This window comes from Nicotiana attenuata, unplaced genomic scaffold (assembly GCF_001879085.1).
Source record: "Nicotiana attenuata strain UT unplaced genomic scaffold, NIATTr2, whole genome shotgun sequence".
Classification (NCBI taxonomy): domain Eukaryota; kingdom Viridiplantae; phylum Streptophyta; class Magnoliopsida; order Solanales; family Solanaceae; genus Nicotiana; species Nicotiana attenuata.
In genome coordinates this window covers 28217-49395 of record NW_017676029.1, presented here as the reverse complement: position 1 = coordinate 49395, position 21179 = coordinate 28217, and the positions used below count along the sequence as shown (strand labels likewise).

General features: G+C 37.3%; 1 protein-coding gene across 1 annotated transcript; it reads left to right on the top strand.

Annotated features, from left to right (window-relative positions):
• Positions 1-6141: 6141 nt before the first annotated feature.
• Positions 6142-13798, top strand: LOC109220683 (serine/threonine-protein kinase RIO1-like). The gene is made up of 12 exons (XM_019385142.1): positions 6142-6592; positions 7682-7810; positions 8563-8655; positions 8758-8837; positions 9084-9197; positions 9929-10002; positions 11382-11458; positions 11909-11992; positions 12069-12161; positions 12354-12461; positions 12575-12646; positions 13028-13798. The coding sequence occupies exons 1-12, from the start codon at positions 6263-6265 to the stop codon at positions 13466-13468; spliced, it is 1695 nt and encodes a 564-aa protein (XP_019240687.1). The 5' UTR covers positions 6142-6262; the 3' UTR covers positions 13469-13798.
• Positions 13799-21179: the final 7381 nt, after the last annotated feature.

The following is a 21179-nucleotide window of genomic DNA, read 5'->3' as shown; positions in this document are numbered from 1 at the left end:
TCAGTTATGGGAAATGCGAACAGGGGTTCGCAATTGCGAACCCCGACCTCTCAGATGTGGGAAATGCGAAACAGGGTTCGCATATGCGAACCCTTCAGAAATTCCCAGTTTCCGCATTTGCGAATGAGCTGTCGCAATTGCGACATCGCATTTGCAAGTAAAGGATCGCATTTGCGACACATGCTGAACAAGGGAGGTCTCGCATTTGCGAAGGGGAATCTCGCATTTGCGAGGAAAGGTGGCCTGGGCTGGCTTCGCATTTGCGATCCAGCCTTCGCAATTGCGAACTCCCAATTGCAAGCCAATGCGAAGCCTGCAGGCCTGAACACACCAGCATTTTTTTTAAGTTCAAAAAGCATCCCGTGGACTATCCAAAACTCACCCGAGCCCTCGGGGCTCCAAACCAAGTATACACACAACCTCAAAAACATCCTACAGACTTATTCGCGCGATCAAATCGCCAAAATAACATCATAAACATCGAATTAAACCTCAAAATCCAAGAATTCTTTCAAACTTCATAAAACATCAAATTTTCCAATTTAGGCCCGAATCACGTCAAACGACGTCCATTTCCAACCAAATTTCACAGGAATGACTTAAGCCATATATAAGACCTGTACCGGGCGCTGGAACCAAAATACGGGCCCGATACCAACACGTTCTAATCAATTTTAATTTCAAACTTCCTTAAATAATTTCAGAAAATAATTTTACTAAAAAACTCATTTCTCGGGCTTGGTACCTCGGAATTCGATTAAGGGCATACGCCCAAGTCCCATATTTTCCTATGGACCCTCCGGGACCATCAAATCACGGGTCCGGGTCCGTTTACCCAAAACATTGACCAGGGTCAAATTTATTCATTTTAACATCAAAACTTAGTATTTTTCACAGAATTTCATATTTAAGCTTTCCAGCTACGCGTCCGGACTGTGCACACAAATCGAGACTACTCTAAATGAGATTTTTAAGGCCTTGGAGTCATGGAATTCAATTAAAGACAGGTGATGACCCCTTTGGGTCGTCACAACAACTACCACTAGGGCCGTTCATTTGGATCGGATATTCGAAATTCGAACCGACCCGTTCACTTTTAAATTTCGGATTGGATCGGATTTTGGATTGTGTTATTAAAATTTTGGATTTGGGATCGCATTCGGATTGGTATAATTTTAATACGACCCGATCCGATCCGAAATCCGAAATTATTAGGACATGTATAAATACTAAACTTTAATTTCAGATAGTTAGTACTTCCTTTACATTTTCCTCCAAGTTATTACCTTTACAATTGTTGGATTTAGCTATATTGGCACCATAGTACTCTCATAATTGCAGAAACATGAATTTTTCTTATTGTATTGCCTCTTTTACAAAGAAAATATACATATGAGTTTGCAACTTTGAGGCATAATAAACCGATTCGAAATCCAAAAATCCGATCCGATCCGATATTGATTCGGATCAGATTCGGATTGCATTTTCTAGAATTCAAAATCCGAAATCTGACCCTAAATGTGCTAAATCTGATCCGATCCGATCCATGCACAACCCTAATGTCTACCACCATCAACCGCCAATATCGTTGGTCAACAGTCGTCACCTCACACAACACTCAACCACCCTTATCTACCAATGCACAATCACCACGGCTAGCCTTCTCTAGTAGCCATATGGGTGTCTAACGGGCCGGGTTGACCCCGGTTCCGAACTGGCCCAGACCGGTTAAAACCGAAACCGGCCCGGACCGGTAGAAGGGGGCCGGGTGGGGCTGGGTTATAGGGGTAGGGCGGTTTGCACCGTTCACTTTCGAACCACCGGTTACCTGGACCGATCAAACTCGGTCAATGAACAGTTATCTTCAACCGGTTAACCGGCCCGGCCCGGCCCGACCCGATTTAACGGTAAAAAAATGTTATTTTTTATTTTTATTTTTTTAAACTGGGCTCAGATTTCTAACCGTTGGCAACGGTCCATTTCAGCATATGGCCGTTGCCCAACGACTGAATTGCATAAATAGCCCAACTTTGGTTTTTTTTTTTTAAAAATTAACCCCCTTTTGAAAAACTATAAATACCCCCCCCCCCTCTTCCTCATTTCTTCACTCATCTCTCAATTCTCAATCTCAAATTCTCATATTCTCTCATTCTTCAATCTTCATTCTTCACCTATTAAAGTGCAATCAACTATTTGGCTTTTTTTTTTTGGAATTTAATTTATCGTAGTATTAGTTATTTGAAGTTTGAACAATTGAACTTCAAAATTGGAACAATTGACGTTTCTTCGTGGTAACATTGGAGTTGCAAAATCATCAAGTGCTCAATTTATTGCGGAATTCGGTGCACTCCCTCTAACTCTTTCTCTTATTTACTATTTTATTTGCATATTTATTTGTTGCTAGTAGTTAAATTTTTACAATATGTTTAATGCTGCGAAAAGAGTTTGTAACAAGGTTACTAATCGGGAAAATAAAAAAGAGGTAGTAGTTCACCTTCAGCATCTGGTAGTAATTTAAATACCTCTCCAAATATTCCTGAAACATTACCTGATAATAATATAGATTATGAACAATTTCAGGAAGATTTTGGTATAGAATGTGCTCGGGACATGCTGAATGTGCCAATTTCAACTGTTGCATCAGAGAGTGCATTTAGCCAAGCAAGACAACAACTTGGAGACACCCGTCACTCATTGGGAAGCAACGCTTTGAAAGTTTTAGTATGTTTCAGAGATTGGATTAGATCGGAACGAAGAAATCAAGGGCGTGAAGATGTTGATAGCCCAGAAGACGAGGAACTTGGAGATATATTAACACATGGTAACCCATCCGAATTTAACACTCCAGAAGAAGGTCACTCAGTTCATATTGATTATGAAGAACTTACTAAAGCAATGCAAAACCTTTGAATTACTCTTTTTTTGTTAATTTACTTGTTGTTAAATGTAAACCTTTCAATTTGTAAGTTTGAATTTTGAAATAAATGTAGCACTTGCAATTTATAAGTGCAATTTTTTCCCATATTCCTTGTAGTCTTTATATTTTTACTTTATATTAATATAACTTACAATAGTTATACAAAATACAAAAAAAAAAATTAAAAATAACACTAAACCCGGCTCGACCCGGCCCCATCAACACGTAACCCTTACGGTTCAATTTTTACCCGGATGAACCTGAACCCGTTAAACCCGGTATGCCCCAACCCGTAACCGGCTCGGACCATAACCCGTACGGGTACTAAAATTCCCTACCCAGCCCGGCCCGGCCACCCGTTAAACACCCTTAAGTAGCCATGACCATTGCAAGCCATTACCTCACAACTACCGATCCTGATCACCAAGACTGTTAGCTTTTAAAATTGGATTCATCTGTTCATAAAAAATTGGATTTTAAAAAAGTCATGTAGTAACATAATGTTTTCTCGAATATTGTGAATGGAATATTAAATTACTAATATTTAAAAACTCTATATTTGTTTATTTATTTTGAATAAAGATAAATAGTGTTAATTCTTTGGCGTTCATATTTAAGAATAATATTTAAAAATTTGATAAGTATTAAGATTCAAACATTTTAACCTTGATAAAAAACAAATGGGAATGAACTCATTTTCCCCTAATTTTACCACAACTAACACAAAAAGTTAGTGACTGTTTATAGAAAATTCGAATATGTTTGTTATAATTACTTTAAAGAACTTTTTGCTATTATCTTTTTTAAGGTTCGAATGTTATTCTATCAAGACAAATTCTTCTTCCACAAACAATGCATTGACAAATCTAAAAAAAAAAGTACTACACTACCACTACATTGTAAAAATTGCACGGGGCACCCTATTTGGTCGCCCCCATTTAACCTATATCTATTTTTTAAAAAAGTTTTAACTTTACCTATTTTTTAAACAATTTCAACCCCATTTCTCCTCCTCCTCCTCCTCCTCCTCCTCCTCCTCCTCCTTCTTCTCCTTCTTCTCCTTCTTCTCCTTCTTCTTCTTCTTCTTCTTCTTCTTCTTCTTCTTCTTCTTCTTATGATGATGATGATGATGATGCTACTATGAAACTTCAGTTCATGGGATGATTGCCATAAATATGTTTATCATATTGTTTAAAAATAAATTTTAAATAATTACGTAAGTTAGTAGATAATAATTTGTGAATATTTTCACGTACGTAAGTTAGTAGACAATGATAATTTTGTTCTTTTCACGTTTATTGTTTCCAAAATTTATGATTTAGATACTGTTGGCAATCTGATTATTTATCTAGTATGTTAGAAAGCTTTTTCAAAAACTTCAGCTTATATAGTGCTGAAGATTTTACAAATAAATTAAATAACTTCAGCATCTTCTACTTAAGTTTTTGAAAAAGCTTTATGACAAAACTAATGAATCCAGGACAAAAAAAACTCCAGCTTTTAGTGCTGAAGTTTTACAAATGAACTAAATAACTTCAACATCTTCTATTGAAGTTTTTGAAAAGGCTTAATGACAAAAACTAATGAATCCAGGACAAAAAAATTTCAGATTATTTAGTGCAATTACAAACAAAAATTTCAGCAAAAAAAGAATAAAACTTCAGCTACTATGCTTAAGTTTAGCAATTACAAACAAAAACTTCAGCAATAGAGAATAAAAATTCAGCTACTATGCTTAAGTTCAACAATTACAAATAAAAACTTCAGCAAATAGAGAACAAAACTTCAGCTACTATGCTTAAGTTCAACAATTACAAACAAAACTTCAGCACACTTGGTTCAGCACACTTGCTACTTCAGGCCCGTCTACTAGAATGCTGAAGTTTTGCGTGATTGCCTTTGCTACTTTAGCCCCGCATGCTTAAGTTGCGCGAAAAAGTGGGTACGCTTGCAATTTTTTTTGCAAAGTGGGCACAAATTAAAACGTGACCCCAAAAACGGGTATAGATGCAAATCCCCACTACACTCCACACATCTTTTTCTTTTGCACAAAATTAATTTTTCCCTTTTCCAAAAGGCAGAATAGCCTAAATGGCACTTATACTTGTGCCACTTTGTCATCCCGGTCCCCAAACTTAATGAAGTTTCATCTAGACACCTCTATTCGTTCAAAAGCAATATTTTAAACCCTTTTGACCATTGACCAAGCCTATGTGGCATTTGCTTTGCTGAGTTGGATAAAATGCGTGACTACACGCTTTAAGAAGCGAGTAAAGGTTTATGATTCTAATTAAAAATACCAAAAAATAAAAAGAAAAGAAAAAATAAAGGGGGGTTAACACCCAGAAGCATTCAAGAAATAAAGGCGGGTTAACACCCAGAAGCATTTAAGCGTCTTCCAATCTTAAGTTTTCTTTTCCTTCTACCCCTTTCCCCTCTCATCTTTTCCTTTTTTTTTTGCCGCCGTGCTCAAAGGTGGTATGGGGGATTGTATCTTTTTCTTCTTTTTGCTTGTTATTATGGTTTTGGTAGCGGCTGTGCTTGAGATTTTAGAAAGACTTAGTTTTGGGGAGGTATTGTTAGAGCTAGTGATGTTTGTGGGGTTCATAGGGATTGCTGTTCTTGTTGGGGTGTTGGTGGGATGGACATGGAAGCTCAAGTGGGCTAATCTTGGCGCTGATTCTTTTGATTCACCAGATGTTTTTGCCTTTTCTTCTTCCGGTATGCTCCTCCAGAACTTGTAATCTGGGTTTGATTCCTTCAATCCTCTCAAATTGAAACTTCCCACCTGCATTTCTTGAATCAAGGAAACTCAGTCCCTGCTAATGGCTGATTTTCAGAGAGAGAAAGGCATGAATGTGTTTGTGAGAGAAAACTTTAGGATTCAACTTTTTATTTTCCAAAAATAGTTTTTGTGAATAAAAATAATGACATGGAATATTTTTATCTGACGTGGATAATACAGTGAGACGATTGAGGAACACACACAGTCAGAAGGGTTTAAAATATTACTTTTGAACGAGTAGAGGTGTCTATATGAAACTTCATTAAGTTTGGGGACCGGAATGACAAAGTGGCACAAGTATAAGTGCCATTTAGGCTATTCTGCCTTTCCAAAAGTTTAGGAATCTTTACACAAATAGCCAAAATGAGTTAATTCTTCAAAATATACCCGGCCCAAAATGATATAATCCAAAACAAGCCAATTCGACCCGGTTAAACCGTGAGAGAGAATTTTTTTTAGTCTAGACCTTCAACGTAAACCCCTCTCCTTGCCTCTATTGCAGCGCCACCAACTGAAAGCACCCTTCTCACAGCCGCCCGAAAATCTTCAAGAAAACAAGAATGGTGGAATCTGCTGATAAATTAGAGAAACCCCAAAAAGCTGAAAACGAAAAAGAAGCTGCAGTAGTAGATGAAGAATTAGAAGAGGAAGAAGAAGAAGAAGACGAAGAGGGAGAGTTATCATGGTCTTCAGACTCAGAAATTGGTGAAGCTTTAGATTATTTGGACACAAAAGATGATTCTGAATCTATAAATGGTGCTTTTAGTCTCCAAACTAGACGCCCAAATGCTCATGGAGGACTTCATTCTCGGCCCAATTCTTCCGCTTTACAACCTCTTTCTAATCGTACCCAGAAATTTTCTAATCATATTAGAGCTTCACCATTAGAGGTAATATTTTGTTTAAACAAGAAATTTTTAGTCTTTTTATTTGTTTGTTTTTAAAGTTTGAGTCTTTTTTTATTTTTGTTTTGAATTCAAATGTACTAATACTGTATTTGAGTTAAGCACTTAAACATAATCATATGAAAGCTTCACATTAGAGGTAATCTTTTCTGTTTATTCTTTTAGAAGTTTGAATCTTTTTTATTTTTGTGTTATTTTGAATTCAAATGTTATATTGTATGTTAGTTAAGCAGTTGAGCTTAATTATATCAGAGCTTCATCTTTAGAGGTAATTTTGAAGCTTAGTTAAACAAGAATATAAAGAATCTTTTTTTATTTGTTTCTTTGAATTCAAATTTAATTTTGTGGGTGAGTTAATCTTAATCATATTGAAGTTTCACCAGTAGAGGTAATTTTGAAGCTTAATTGAACGAAAAAAGGATTGAATATTTGTTTATTTTTTTGTTTTCCTTGAATTCAAATATAATACTTTTGTTAATAGTAAGCTTAATCATATCAGAGCTTTAACCTTTGAGGTAATCTGAAACTTAGTCAACCAAGAAAAGTATGAATATTTTATTTCTGTTATTTGTTGTTTTCTTTGCATTGTGCTAATGTTGTTTCAAGCTTAATTTTGTTCAATTGAGGCATAATCTTGAACCCCTTTGCCCCATAAGTTTTAATAAATAAGTAGGTTAAGTCGTTAAGATACAAGGAAGACCTTTAGCCCATTAGCAAAATGAACACAAGCTACCAAAGTTGTCTCTGATCAAGAAATGTTCTTAAATGATAAGCTAATGCCCTCAGGAGAGATGAAAATTTTAAATCAATTCTTTTTTAAACTTTTTTTAGGAGATGTTAATTGATGGGACTCGAATAAGATGGTTTAGTTGAAATTGGAACCTTAAGGAAGATAATTTCCTTAAGGAAATCATGTTGTGTTAAATGAGACTTAGTGAGTTTTAGATTATATTAAATTTTTATTTTCTGGCTGGGCCTGGGCAGTTGAGACTTGAGAATTCAAAATTCCAATTGTGTATGAGCAGGCTTCTGTTATTTCTCATATAGCTTATACACTGAAGTGACATTTCGCAGGAATGGGAAGGGAGGATCAAAGTTGGCATGTCAAACTCTGTGACTACTGCAATTCGTGGAAGTGTTCGGGATATGGCCATTGGTAGAACTAGAACTACAGAGAAAGCAGACCGTGCCACTGTGGAACAGGTAAGACCCATAACTGGCAACTTTTTGGCAATTGTGACGATTAAAGTTCCTTTTTCATGGCTTCCACTAAAGGAAATTGATTAAAATTGACTATTTTTCTGCTGATCAGTTTAATTTTGAAAGCGATAATCATGCCACTCGATATTTTTCTCTGAAATGCACTGGTGGACTATTTCTTGTTTCCTCAGCCTACTGATTGGTATTCTGTAGTGAGCTATCAGTCTTTAGTGAGAGCTATCAATATCTTGTGAGCGTATATTTTTCCCTTGTTAAGAGCGGCCAAACATTTTTGATGAAGTACCATATCTTTATTGATTTAGTAAATTTTGCTGTCAACATAATTTATTCTCTTATAATCCTGCGACTTGAAGTTTTCTGTCTAAATAGTTTGGTCTCAACTGTTGAGTTGCTGAATGCACCTTATGAAAATAATCACTGAATTCAGCCAGTTCCTCCTGTTCACCAGTTGAAGTAATCGATAACTTCCCTCCAGTCTACCACCTAAAATCTCATCCTCTGGGTACTGCCCTTACTTTTTCTCTGGAAACTTCAAATGTTGGCTCTCAACACTGGATTTTGGCCCCACATAAGACTTCCGGAGCCAATAACTTGAGCGTGACTTGTTTTGTGCACTTGTTCTCTCAGGTAGTTTTTGTGTTGGCCATATCACATGCCGATGCAATCAATAGCTGTATACTTATAGAAGGGCTTCACAATATTAATTCTTGGAAAGTTCTATCTTTTTTCTCCAGGCAATTGATCCAAGAACACGAATGGTTTTGTTTAAAATGCTGAACCGTGGTGTCTTTCATGATATCAATGGCTGTATTTCAACTGGGAAAGAGGTAAGCTATAGCTTTTCTACCTGTTTCTCTTGGGATGTTTGTTTGTTTTCTCTCTTCCACTAATAATGCAATTGAAACTTCTCTATTCTTTCTGTTTAACAGGCCAATGTTTATCATGCAACAAAATCTGATGGTCAGGAACTGGCAATCAAAGTATACAAAACTTCAGTCCTTGTATTCAAGTATGCCCTGTAGCCTTCTCTTTTCTATTTATAACTTTCTGTTAGTCACAAGCAATTTAAGGTGAAAAGGTTTGTAGTACAAGAAAGATAAATATCGTATAACTTTTTGAGATCCATATTGTGCTAAATGTTTGAATACTTAAGTTAGATGCCACTAATGTCAAATATTCTTAGTTCATTTGTGTGCTACAATCTTTCTGTCGTCATCCTCTTGGCTCACCACTGCATTGTTCCTTGCAACTTCAGGGACAGAGATCGTTATGTACAGGGTGACTATCGCTTCAGATATGGATACTGCAAGCACAATCCTCGGAAAATGGTTAAAACATGGGCTGAGAAAGAAATGAGGAATCTAATGAGGTATGTGAATTCTCCATCCCAAATCTTTGATTTTGTAGTCTTTGCCCTTACAGGCTACTCTCTCTTTCTCTGTCTTTCTCCTACTGCCCTTTTATCTCCTCCTTTTCCCTTAATTTTGTCGTTTCTGTTTTTTGGCTTCGTGGTGGAAGAGAAAGACCCAATGATAACTGTACTATAAAGAGGAGACACATAAAAGATTATAGTGTAATTGCCAAGAAGTTAAGCAGCTATCTTTGCCTGCTAAACTAGTTTCATTATATGATTTCTGAGTGCAATTCATCCTTTTAGTTAAAAAGAAAAAAAGGGAGAGCAATTTCTCCTTGAATTTCGCTCTACGCTTGTCCTTGTTTCTGGACATGTGTTAATTTATCGATATTTCGTGCTTGTGTTTGTTCAGAAACAAGGACAAGCGTAGAGCGAAATGCAAGGAGAAATTGCTCTTCCTTTTTAACTATAAGGATGAATTGCACTCAGAAATCATATAATGAAACTACTTTAGCAGGCAAAGATAGCTGCTTAACATCTTGGCAGAACTGTGTGCTCCTTTTGATCTACTTTGAAGAAGCAATTACATATAATACAGAAAGTTTTCATTTCCAGTTGTGGACTTGTGGTTAACCTTCTAGTTTATCTCATGTGTGGAAACTGGGTTGTATATCAAAACGTCACTTGAGCTGAGGAACTTATATTTGTTTTGTTATTCATATTCTAAAGTGGTTCTGGAACTGCAGGCTGAGGGCAGCTGGAATCAGGTGTCCTGCCCCAATTCTCTTGAGGCTTCATGTTCTTGTGATGGAATTCATAGGTAATTGTGCGACATGAGCGTCTTGTTATTTTTCTTTTGATAGATACTCTATACGCTTAGTTGTAGAAAGGATAAAAGAATAATTACTATATATGTTTTTCAACTCGTCTATGTATTATTTGATGGGTCACTACCATAAAAATTCTAACCAAAAAATGCTGTGTGTCTTAAGTGTCAACATGTCCCTGGAGGATTACTTTGTTATTAGTCACAGATGGATGGTGTCCTTATGCCCCAATAAATAAAGGAAGAAAGAGCCTCTTGTAGAATTGCTAGCCGTAGGTCTTTGTTTTAGAGACCTGCTACAAATAGCCAAGGGCCCAGGGGCATTGCCTCTCAACATCTAACAATACATCTGGAAGGAAATATGTTGAACCGACTTCTGAGCATAATTTGATGTCCCCACCAGCTCAAAAGAAATAGAGTATTAGGTCTAGGCCCTGGGTGGAAGCCATGACACTGAGTTAGGAGAAACAAGTTCAAACTGCTGAAACCATAGGATGAGCCATATAAAGATTCTTCCTGTGTCTGCAAAATGTTCAACTGGGAATCTGTTGCTGTGCCCCAATATAATGCAGAAAGCAGTTTCAGAGGAAAGATACCTGTTATTTCTGTTAAATGAAATATTTTATCATTATATTACCGTATCCAAAAAAAGAACATTTAACTGTAAAATATGAAACATATCTATATTGGCATAAGATGACTTAAATGGAGTAACGTGGTCAATGAGGATTCATATAGCCGACCCCAACTTGTTTGAATTTGAGACGTAGTTGTTGTTGCTGTTATGAAATATGAAATTATTAGTTTATAACTGTAATTCTGTAGTGCAATTTGCTGCCTATCTGTATATATGTGTTGATCAAACAAATATATACAGGGTAGGGGTAGGGGTAAGACTGCGTACATCCTACCCTCCCCAGACCCCACTTGTGGGATTACACTGGGCTGTTGGTGTTGTAAACAAAAGTGCATCCTTGGCAAGTGAACAGCTGCAGCACTAGTGACCAACTTTCCTCAGGATTGAAAGAAACAAGATGCTTTTGAGTTCTTATGATATGCTACCAAGAGAACATGACTTTATTTAATCATTTGAGCTGTTGCATATACAATGTACGATCCACTACTAGAATGTCGCCAACTAAATAACCACGTCGTTCACATTTCTTTTCGATAAACATTAAAGCCCTAAACTTAAAAGTTACCAGTTTCAAAAACATCAAAGCCCTAAACCTTATCTTAACAGCAGGATGCAGATATCTTGAGTCACTTATAAGATTAACAAATAGAAACTGGGTAAAATTTTATCTTGGTGTGTGCTGTTTTTCCATTCATTACTCTGTGTTTTAACGGAATGTAACATTTTTGTTTGATAGGGAAAGGAGGCTGGGCTGCACCTCGACTAAAGGATGCTGCTTTATCTCTTGACAAGTTACGTGAATGTTATGTGGAGGTTTGTTTTCATCTCTTAGTATTTATATCATCAACGTCAATATGCAACTTGGGACTCTCTTGGCAACTTCATTGATCTATTGAGAATAATAATTGACATTTGTATAGTCTAAGTCTAAAAGTAATTTGAGCTCCCTAAGACGGAATAAATAATGAAATAAGTAACTGAATAAGAATATCCTTTCACTTACTCGATCTTTAGGTGCTCAGGGCCCTTCATCATCAAATAGAGGTCTTTGATTGACTATATATTTGGTAGGTTGTGTTGCCCAAGTGTCAGTAAGCACATTTATCCTGAATATAAAACTCTAGATTTACTGATTAAGAAACTTTCTGCCAACTCCATACCAACTGCTTAGTGATGTAAGGCGAACATTTTGACATGCTGTCAGGCTTTTGGAATGGACGATTCTACCTAAATTTGATACATTAATTACTTGATATTTGCCAGATCATTATGGCAATGCGAACTCTATATCAGAAGTGCAAGCTGGTGCATGGTGACTTGAGCGAGTATAATATCCTATATTACGAGGTAAGCCTTATTCCCTATACTTATACCTATACTTGTAGTTGAAAGCACTAACTTCTAATTGCTCCGCACTTTACAGGGTCACTTATATGTTATTGATGTTTCACAATCAGTTGATCTTGATCATCCTCATGCACTTGATTTCCTCCGAGAGGACTGTGTACATGTTTCTGTGAGTTCTTTGCCTCATTCACTTTTTCACTATTTCGCCTTTTTTAAGGAAAAAGAATATTGGGAAAGGTTTGGGGGAAGAGGTGTTTTCCATTTAAAGTTTATATGACTATTTCATGTTAAATCTAACTTATAGCTAGGCACTAGCTAAATGCGTATATTATATTAATTAAGCTGGTGTTGTGGCATGCAGGACTTTTTTAAGAAACATGGTGTGGCTGTTATGACAATACGAGAGTTGTTTGATTTTATAGTTGATCCTACGATTGATGATGAATCAGTGGATAGCTATTTGGAAAAGGTATGGCTTATACATGCATTGGATGGTCAAATGCGTGTCGAATGACAATTCAATTTGTCTACATTCAAATGACTTGAGATCCTTAGTATTGCCGTTTCCCCACAATATACTAGGTTCAAGAAAAAATTATGGCTAGAGGTGAGATGACTGCAGAAGAAGAAATCGCCGACTCTGTATTTATTCAGGTGTGATATCTAACTAGTCACTACACCTTCCTTGTTTATGAATCTTGGTTTCAATCGTGGCTAGTTAAGGCAAACTTTCCGATGCTACGCTTATTCAGATTTGTGCTTGCATTTTTTTGCGAAGTACCTAAATTGGGATGTCTAAAGAAATAGTGTTGTGTTATCCCCCTTCTAAATATGATGTCCAGAAATTGGGTTGTTTTAGGGAGCTGTATTCATATCAGTAACAGTATATTCTAAAAAAACTCGTCCATGGACTTAGCTTAAATGTTTTGATAAATTGTTTAAGTACCTCAATGGATTTTCTTTAATTCTGAAGAACGCCGTTCCCTTACGATGTTTTAGTCCCGGTAATCCGCTCACTATCGTTTTCTGTTGCAGTCATTTATCCCTAAGACTCTTGATCATGTGAAAGATGCTGAAGCAGATGTTCAACGCATTATTAGTGGCGAGGACACAGGAGACATGTACTACAAGACTATTACAGGTCTGAAGCAGGCTCTCTCAGGGACAAACCCTTCAGCAGCAAATCAGCAGCACAAACAAAATGGTGAACGGGGACAAGAGGCCACTGCTGCAGCTGAAATCGACAAACCATCTGATGGTGAATCAGAGACTGAGTCAGATGATGACGATGAAAGTGATTCTAGCGAGGGCTTTTCATCTGATGGTGAGAAACCAACAGCTGCTGAAAAGAAAACAGCTAGAAAAGAGAATAAGAAGAAAGTTAAAGAAGAGAAAAGGGAAGCACGAAAACATAAAGTACCAAAAGCTGTGAAAAAGAAGAAGAAGAAGTTGGCCAAGGCCAAGAAGTATAGGTAATCAAATCAGGTAAAAGAAAGTTCTGTTTTTCTGAGGTTTAAATTGTGTAGAAAAGATGTTGAAGGTCTTAGGTTTTAGAGGTTAAATTATAGAAAGCAGAGTGAAGGCTGCTGCAATTATGAACAGTTTCCACAGGTAATATTCTGTTGTGGCATAAAGTTGCAATTTACAAAAAAATTGGCCAATTAGTGTAACTTCTTTTCATTTTAACCAATCAAGACAGATTTTCCCATCCTTTTATGTACCATGTTTGTCCAGCCTATACTTCAAGCAAATGGGATTTGATTTCCATTTTTGTTAAGGATTTAGGCAAGTTGCCTTTATTAATGATTTTATTTTTATTTTTACGGTAAACCATGAATATGATATCTAAACAGTAATGGTCTCCTACATTAAAAGTTTATTGGTGTGACCAATTTGGGCTCGAGCCAACTTGAGACCTCTGTTTAAAAGGGGAGAAATTCAAAAATAGCCAGATTTACCACTGGTCGTTGAAAAATAGCCAAGTTTCAAAAGTCATCGAAATTTAGCCACTTTAAATCTGAGCGAAAACACTGTTCAAAATCCGGAAAAATACGCCCGCAAATTTTACGGGAGTTCCAGCATAAGTATGCTTGAACTCCCGTAAATTTTACGGGAGTTCCAGCAAGTATAATTGTCCAGTATAATATACTGGAGTTTGGAGCACTGGTGCTCCAGTCTCCCGCAAATTTTACAGGAGTTAGCAAAGTATACCGGTCCAGCATAATATGCTGGAGTTCGTACACAAATGCACCAGAACTCCCGTATATTATACTGGACCGGTCCCTGTTGCAGCAAAATAGTGGCTGTTTTTCATTGACTTGATAAACGCTGGCTATTTTTCATTGACCAGTGTGAAAACTGGCTATACCATGATATTTTAACGTTTAAAAGTAGAGGGATTTTAGTGAAAATAGCACGGGCAAGCCAGTTTTCGGACTATAATTGAAAAATAGTAAATGTTTGCAGAGTTATTGCAAAATAGCCACTATTTTGCTGCAATACCGAAAGTTTCAGCATAATATACTGGAGATTGGAGCACCTGTGTATGAACTTTCAGCATATTATGTTGGAACTTCAACTCATGGAAGTTCTAGCATAATATACTGGAGATTGGAGCATGTGTGTATGAACTTCCAGTATATAATGCTGGACCAGTATATTATATTGAAACTTCAATATTTTCAGTATACTATGCTGGAATTCCAGTATATTATACTGGAAGTCTAGTATATTATGTTGGAACTCCAGTATATTATACTGGAAGTCCAATATATTATACTCGAACTGCAGTATATTATGCTGGAATATTTTCGGATTTTGAACAGTGTTTTCGTTCATATTTATCTTTATATGAAAAGTGTCTAAATTTCGATTACTTTTGAAACTGTGGCTGTTTTTCAATTATTACTCATAAATCTGACTATTTTTGAATTTCACCCGAGATTTTAACGAAGTAATCACATCCTTTGGAGTTTGGTGGTCTGAGTGGTAACTCAGAAAGTCAGAGATTGTCCAAACTCCAAATGTCAACCATCATACAGTTAGGCATATTTTGTGATGTATGGTGCCAAACCTAGTTTTAGACAGTCTTTTTGAGTAGATTCTTAGTTTTTTTTCTTCTTCTTCTTGTTGTTGTTTATGGATTTCTTCATTTCAACCTCTAATCAGATTGTGGATTCTTAAGATAAAACCCATAAGTTAATAAGTATTGAAGCATTCATCTAAGAACAATACCAATTTAGACAGTGTTGTAAATTCTTCAAGAAAGAACAAACTTTTACTTTAAGCATGCACGAAGAAACTAGTATAAATTACCCTGTATAGTCGCTCTCAAAATAATAGTCGAAAAAGTGTATATTTTTTGTATGTTATATACAAAAATTATAGTATACTTTTTCGGCTACCAAATATAAAAAAAATATTCTTGCGCGAGCTAAAAAGTAATAATACCCCAATATAACCACTTAAACTACCATAGTAGTGTCACGACCCGGATTTTCCACCATCGGGGGCCGTGATGGCGCCTACTATCGGAGCTAGGCAAGCCAAGCCTTTTAAATATTCCCTGATTCCACCTCAACAAGAACAATATAAATATAACGAGTCATTTAAATTAAAGCGGAAGTCTTTAAAACTCAGATAACTGAAAAACTCAGAATGCGGAAGTTTAGTATTTCTCTACCCAAGACTGGAGTCGCTATCTCACGAACCACTAAAGAGTGCTACAAACAAGTCTGAATAGAAAATGCATAATGTCTGTCTCGGTACAATGAAAACAAACTGAAAACATGGAAAGGGACTCCGGCCTGCGAACGCCAGCTAGGCTACCTCGTAAGTCCCTGGACTGAAGTCAGCTCCCGATTAATATCCTACTGTTGTGGTCCAAAAGCTGCTCCGATACCGTGATCTGTGCAAAAGAGCACAGAAGTGTAGCATCAGCACAATCGACCCCATGTGCTGGTAAGTGCCTGGCCTAACCCCGGCGAAGTAGTGACGAGGCTAGACAAGACTACCAAACCAACCTGTGCAGTTCAATATATATATATATATATATGTAATAAAAGGGAAGAATACAGAAATTAAACAGTTAAGAGGGGGGAAGCATACTATGGGGGAGTACAGTCCGGATATAAAGTCAACAATTTAAGTACGGAACAGGGCAATAACAATAATTAATGAGAGCAGGAAAATCAATAGTGGCACGGCATCAACCTTCGTGCTTTTACTCTCATTCTCACCAAAAGCAATCAAATAAAGTGCACGGCATCACCCTTCGTGCTTTCCCTCACATAACTCTCATATCATGGCACGGAATGGTCCTTCGTGCAATTATAATCAAATCAGAGCACGGAATGTCCCTTCGTGCAAATATGATCAAAACATGGCACAGAATGACCCTTCGTGCAAATATAATCAAAACATGGCACGGAATGACCCTTCGTGCATATATAATCAAAACATGGCACAGAATGACCCTTCGTGCAAATATAATCAAAACATGGCACGGAATGACCCTTCGTGCATTATCACTCTTCCTCACCCAAACAGTAATCACAACCAAACGGGGCGAGGGGATAAACAAATAATAAGAAATGTCCCGGCAAGGGAGATAATCAATATACTCAAACCATCCCGGCAAGGGATTAATCACATCACTTTCTATTCCTTTCATTTCTTACTCAATAGTCTTTTTATCGTTCGAGCCAACGCTCCAAAGAATTTACAATTCATAATTAGTCCTCATACTCTTCACACTGCATAGAATTCATCAATTAACATGGAAGAGTCATAACAATATCAGGATAAGTACATACAAGGACCCACGGTCATGCTAGACACCGGTGTATAGATACTCGTCACCATGCCTATACGCCGTACTCGATCATTTAGCAATTAGCAAATAATAACACTCTAATCCTATTCCTTCAAGCCAAAGTTAGATCAAACACTTACCTCGAATGCTCCAAACTCAACTCAATCCTCTAGTATAGCTTTACCCCTCGAATTCACCACCAAACCGCTCGAATCTAATCACAAATTACTTGAATGTATCAACAACTGCTAATCGAATCAATTTGAATGCATGAAAAATGAATTTCCCAAAGTTTTACTCAAAATTCCCAAAATGCCCCCGGGCCCACGTGGTCAAAACCGGAGGTTCGAACCAAAACCCGATTACCCATTCCCCCATGAACTCAGATATGTGAGTTATTTTGGAATCGGACCTCAAATTGAGGTCCAAAACCCCTAAATTTAGGAACCCTAGTTCTACCCTAAATTCCCAAATTCCCCCATTAAAATCTTTGTTTTGAAGTTGAAATTATGTTTAAGGATGTTAAGGAGTATAGAAAACCAGTTAGAAATCACTTACCAATCGTTTTGAAGAAGAAGAATCATTTGAAAAATCGCCACTTATGTTTTGGGTTTTGAAAAAGTGAAAAAATGATTGAAAATCCCGACTTTATATACTTTACTGAAGACCCGACGCGGACCGCACAAAAATGCCCCGCGGCCGCGCCGAGGAAGGGAGGGAAAACGACTCTCTGAACCTACCCAGCGCGGACCGCACTGATTTGGTGCGCGGCCGTGCTGGTTGACTTACCCCTTGGCCCTCTGAACCCAAGCCACGTGGACCGCACAGAAATGTACCGTGGCCGCGCGGCTTCCAGCGCTGACCGCGCGGAATTGACCGCGGGCGCGCTGGGGGCCTGCAACCCCTGAACCTGCAACTTCAGAATGTTTCTAAGCCTAAGACCTTTCGGAACCCACTCAAAACTCTCCCGAGCCCTTGGGGCTCCATACCGAGCATGCAAATGAACTCATAAACATACTACGGACTCATCCGTGCGATCAAATCGCTCAATCAACATCATGAATCATCAAATTGGGCCTCAATACCCATGATTTCCTTCCAATTTCCATAGAACATCAAGTTTATATTTTCTAGCTCACAACACGTCAAATGACGTCCAAATTAAACCAAACTTTATAGCAATTGTTTAGACCACATATAACACTTGTACCGGGCGTCGGAACCAAAATACGAGCCCGATACCACAGTCTTCTAAACAAATATCACTTTCCAATTTCTTTAATTATTTTCAGAAAACAATTTCACGTAAAAATTCATTCCTCGGACTCGGGACCTCGGAATTTGATTTCAGGCACACCCCCAAGTCTCATATTTTTCTACGGACCCTCCGGGACTGTCGAATCACGAGTCCGGGTCCGTTTGCCCAAAACGTTGACCGAAGTCAAACTTAATCAATTAAAACATCAAAAGTTTATTATCTTTCTCACAAATTCATATTTAAACGTTCCGGCTACGCGCCCGGACTGCGCACACAAATTCGAGGCAACCCCCAAGTGAGGTTTTCACGGCCTCAGAAATACAGAGTGAGTAGGAATACAGGTGATGACCCTTTGGGTCGTCACAAGTAATCATGAAGATGGGATCACTTAATAGACATTTTTCTTGAGGAAGAAAATTCAATATGAACGTTTTTTTCATTCCTATGCATTTACTAGATGCGTGCTCGCGTGATCAATCGATGGATGGGGGAATTGCGTAAATAATGAGACCGGCCTAACCTAAATGTCAAAGCTCTTCTCTTTTGATGGAGAATCTTGATTGACCGACACTAGGAACCGACTCGAAAAAAGAAGAGGCATGGCATGAGATAGGCGGTAGATCAATTTCCGATAGTGAATTACTTGACTCGTTGGATGGAGGGAGTGCCCTCCAACTGGTCAGATGATTGTTAAAAGTTTTGCAGGAGTCAAATCAGGATTTTGACACTTGTCCCTTCAAGAAAAGTGGGACAAAAAGATAATTTAACCACTAACTTTTATGATTGTCCTAGTCTTTTTGTCTATGCTACAACTCAATGTCTTGTGTTATAAATAACAAAGTACATTGATTGCTTGGTTTGACAGATGTTCTTCCTGCAATTTTTGAAGTAGAATAGTGCAATATTCTCCTTTTTTTTAACTGCAATTTCGTTATAACAAATGCATCCATCTATAAATTTCCAAACAAGGAAAAGCAAAAACAAAACCAAGTCATCGGATGAATTGACGAGTAAATAGATCAGAGCAGAACACGGCCGTTACTCCGTAGCAATAGTGAATAGACTTGCTCCCGTCAACTCTTGGAGTACCATAGTATGTCGGGAATAAGGAGAGACATACCGGACGTAATGCTATCAATACAATGTGAAACCAAAAACAACTGAACTAAAGGAACACCTTAAATATTGAAACATTATATTGTAGCTATGAACGATTTGACACAACATTCATCTGTGGCAAAATTAATTAGAGATATCCTATTCCTGTAGCAGCCAGAGCCAAGAATTATACAGTGATACATTGCAAAACTCTTCTACAGTAAATCTAATATAAAATAAACATTATTATCAAATATCTTTACAGAATTTTATCTGTAAGACTGTAATTATATATGATTTACATGTCTCATTAACCAAACAAGAGACATATTTGGTTATCTTCAATCTGCTGATTTGCTTTTACTAAAGCATGATCTTGACCAGCAACTAGATAATAACCCTTTCTTTTTCCTGCATTATATGGCAACAACCATGTCCTAGGCTTAGACCAAAACAAAATTTTTAGCTTAAAATAACAGAAGGAGAGCCTTGGCGTAACCAGTAAAGTTACTGTCATGTGACCAGGAGGTCATAGGTTCGAGCCGTGGAAACAACCTCTTGTAGAAATGCAGGGTAAGGCTGTATGCAATAGATTCTTATGGTCCGGTCCTTTCTCGGACCCCGCGCATAGCGAGAGCTTAGTGCACTGGGTTGCCCTTAATATTCTTTTAAATTCTTTTCAAAACTGCATTCTGCTAACTTTCCAAGGCTCTCAATATTATGAAATCAAATTCATAAGGAAAAAACATTAACATCTACAGAATCTGTTTAAGTAATCACTCTCATTAAATTCTTTTCTATAACTGCATTCTGCAAACTTTACTAGACTTCCAACATTGGACTATCCAAATCTAATTCATAAGTGAAAACATTAGAAAATATTTAATAGCTTTCCATTAAAGAAACAACTGATTTTATTGAATCCCAAAAAAGAAAAATCAATTCTTTGTTCTGTTCTGTTTGTCCTAATATACAAACATAAGTTTCCAAATTAAACAAGTCAATGACTAGTTCAATTTTCCTTGAAATCATCAACACACAAAGTAAAACATAACCAAAAAAAAAAAAAAAAGGCAGCGCGATGCACTAAGCTCCCGCTATGTGGGGAGTGCGGGGAAGGGCCGGACCATAAGGGTCTATTATATACAACCTTACCCTGCATTTCTGCAAGAGGCTGTTTCCACGGCGAGAAGATAAAAAGATTCATACATTGATCATCAAGAGAGAGATTCTAAAGCTAATTTGGATCCTCAAAATTCGGCTGCACCTGTATCGGATCCTCGAAAAATGCAGTATTTCTGGAGGATCCGATACACAATGGTCGACATTTTTGGAGGATCTGAGCAACATAGTTCTAAGCACCCTAAATTGTGATCTTATTACTGATATTATACTAAGTTATTTAGAAGGCGAGCCTTGCCGTAACTAGTAAAGTTGTTGCCATATGATCAGTAGGTCACGGGTTCGAGCTGTGGAAACAGCCTCTTTTAGAAATGCAGGGTAAGGCTGCGTACGATAGACCGTTGTGATCCGGCCCTTCCCCGGACCCCGTGCATAGCGGGAGCTTAATGCACCGGGCCGCCTTTTTTTTGATACTAAGTTATTCAACAAAATAAATTTCAAGAACCTTATTAAGTCTAAGCTCTAGTTCAAAAGCTAAAAAAACCCAACAATTTATTAAATTGAGAAATTCATGAATTGAATATACCTGTATTTACTTTTTCTGCTACCATTGCTGCCACTGCTACCACTTGTATCAGTACTTTCACTATTACTGCTGCCTGTTCTACTACTATCACTCTCACTTGAACAAGAAAATCTCCTTTTCCACCAATCTTTTTCCACATTTTTTGAAGATTTTACTGACCCTTCTGGCTTAGGTGAAACTTTAGTACTAGTTTTTGGTGAATTCTTCAAATTCTTCTTCTTTGATTCCAATGAAATTGGAAAAAACATCTTTAGAAAAAGTCTTTGATTTTCAAAACTCTCACTTCTAATCATCTTCCCTTTCTTTTGAT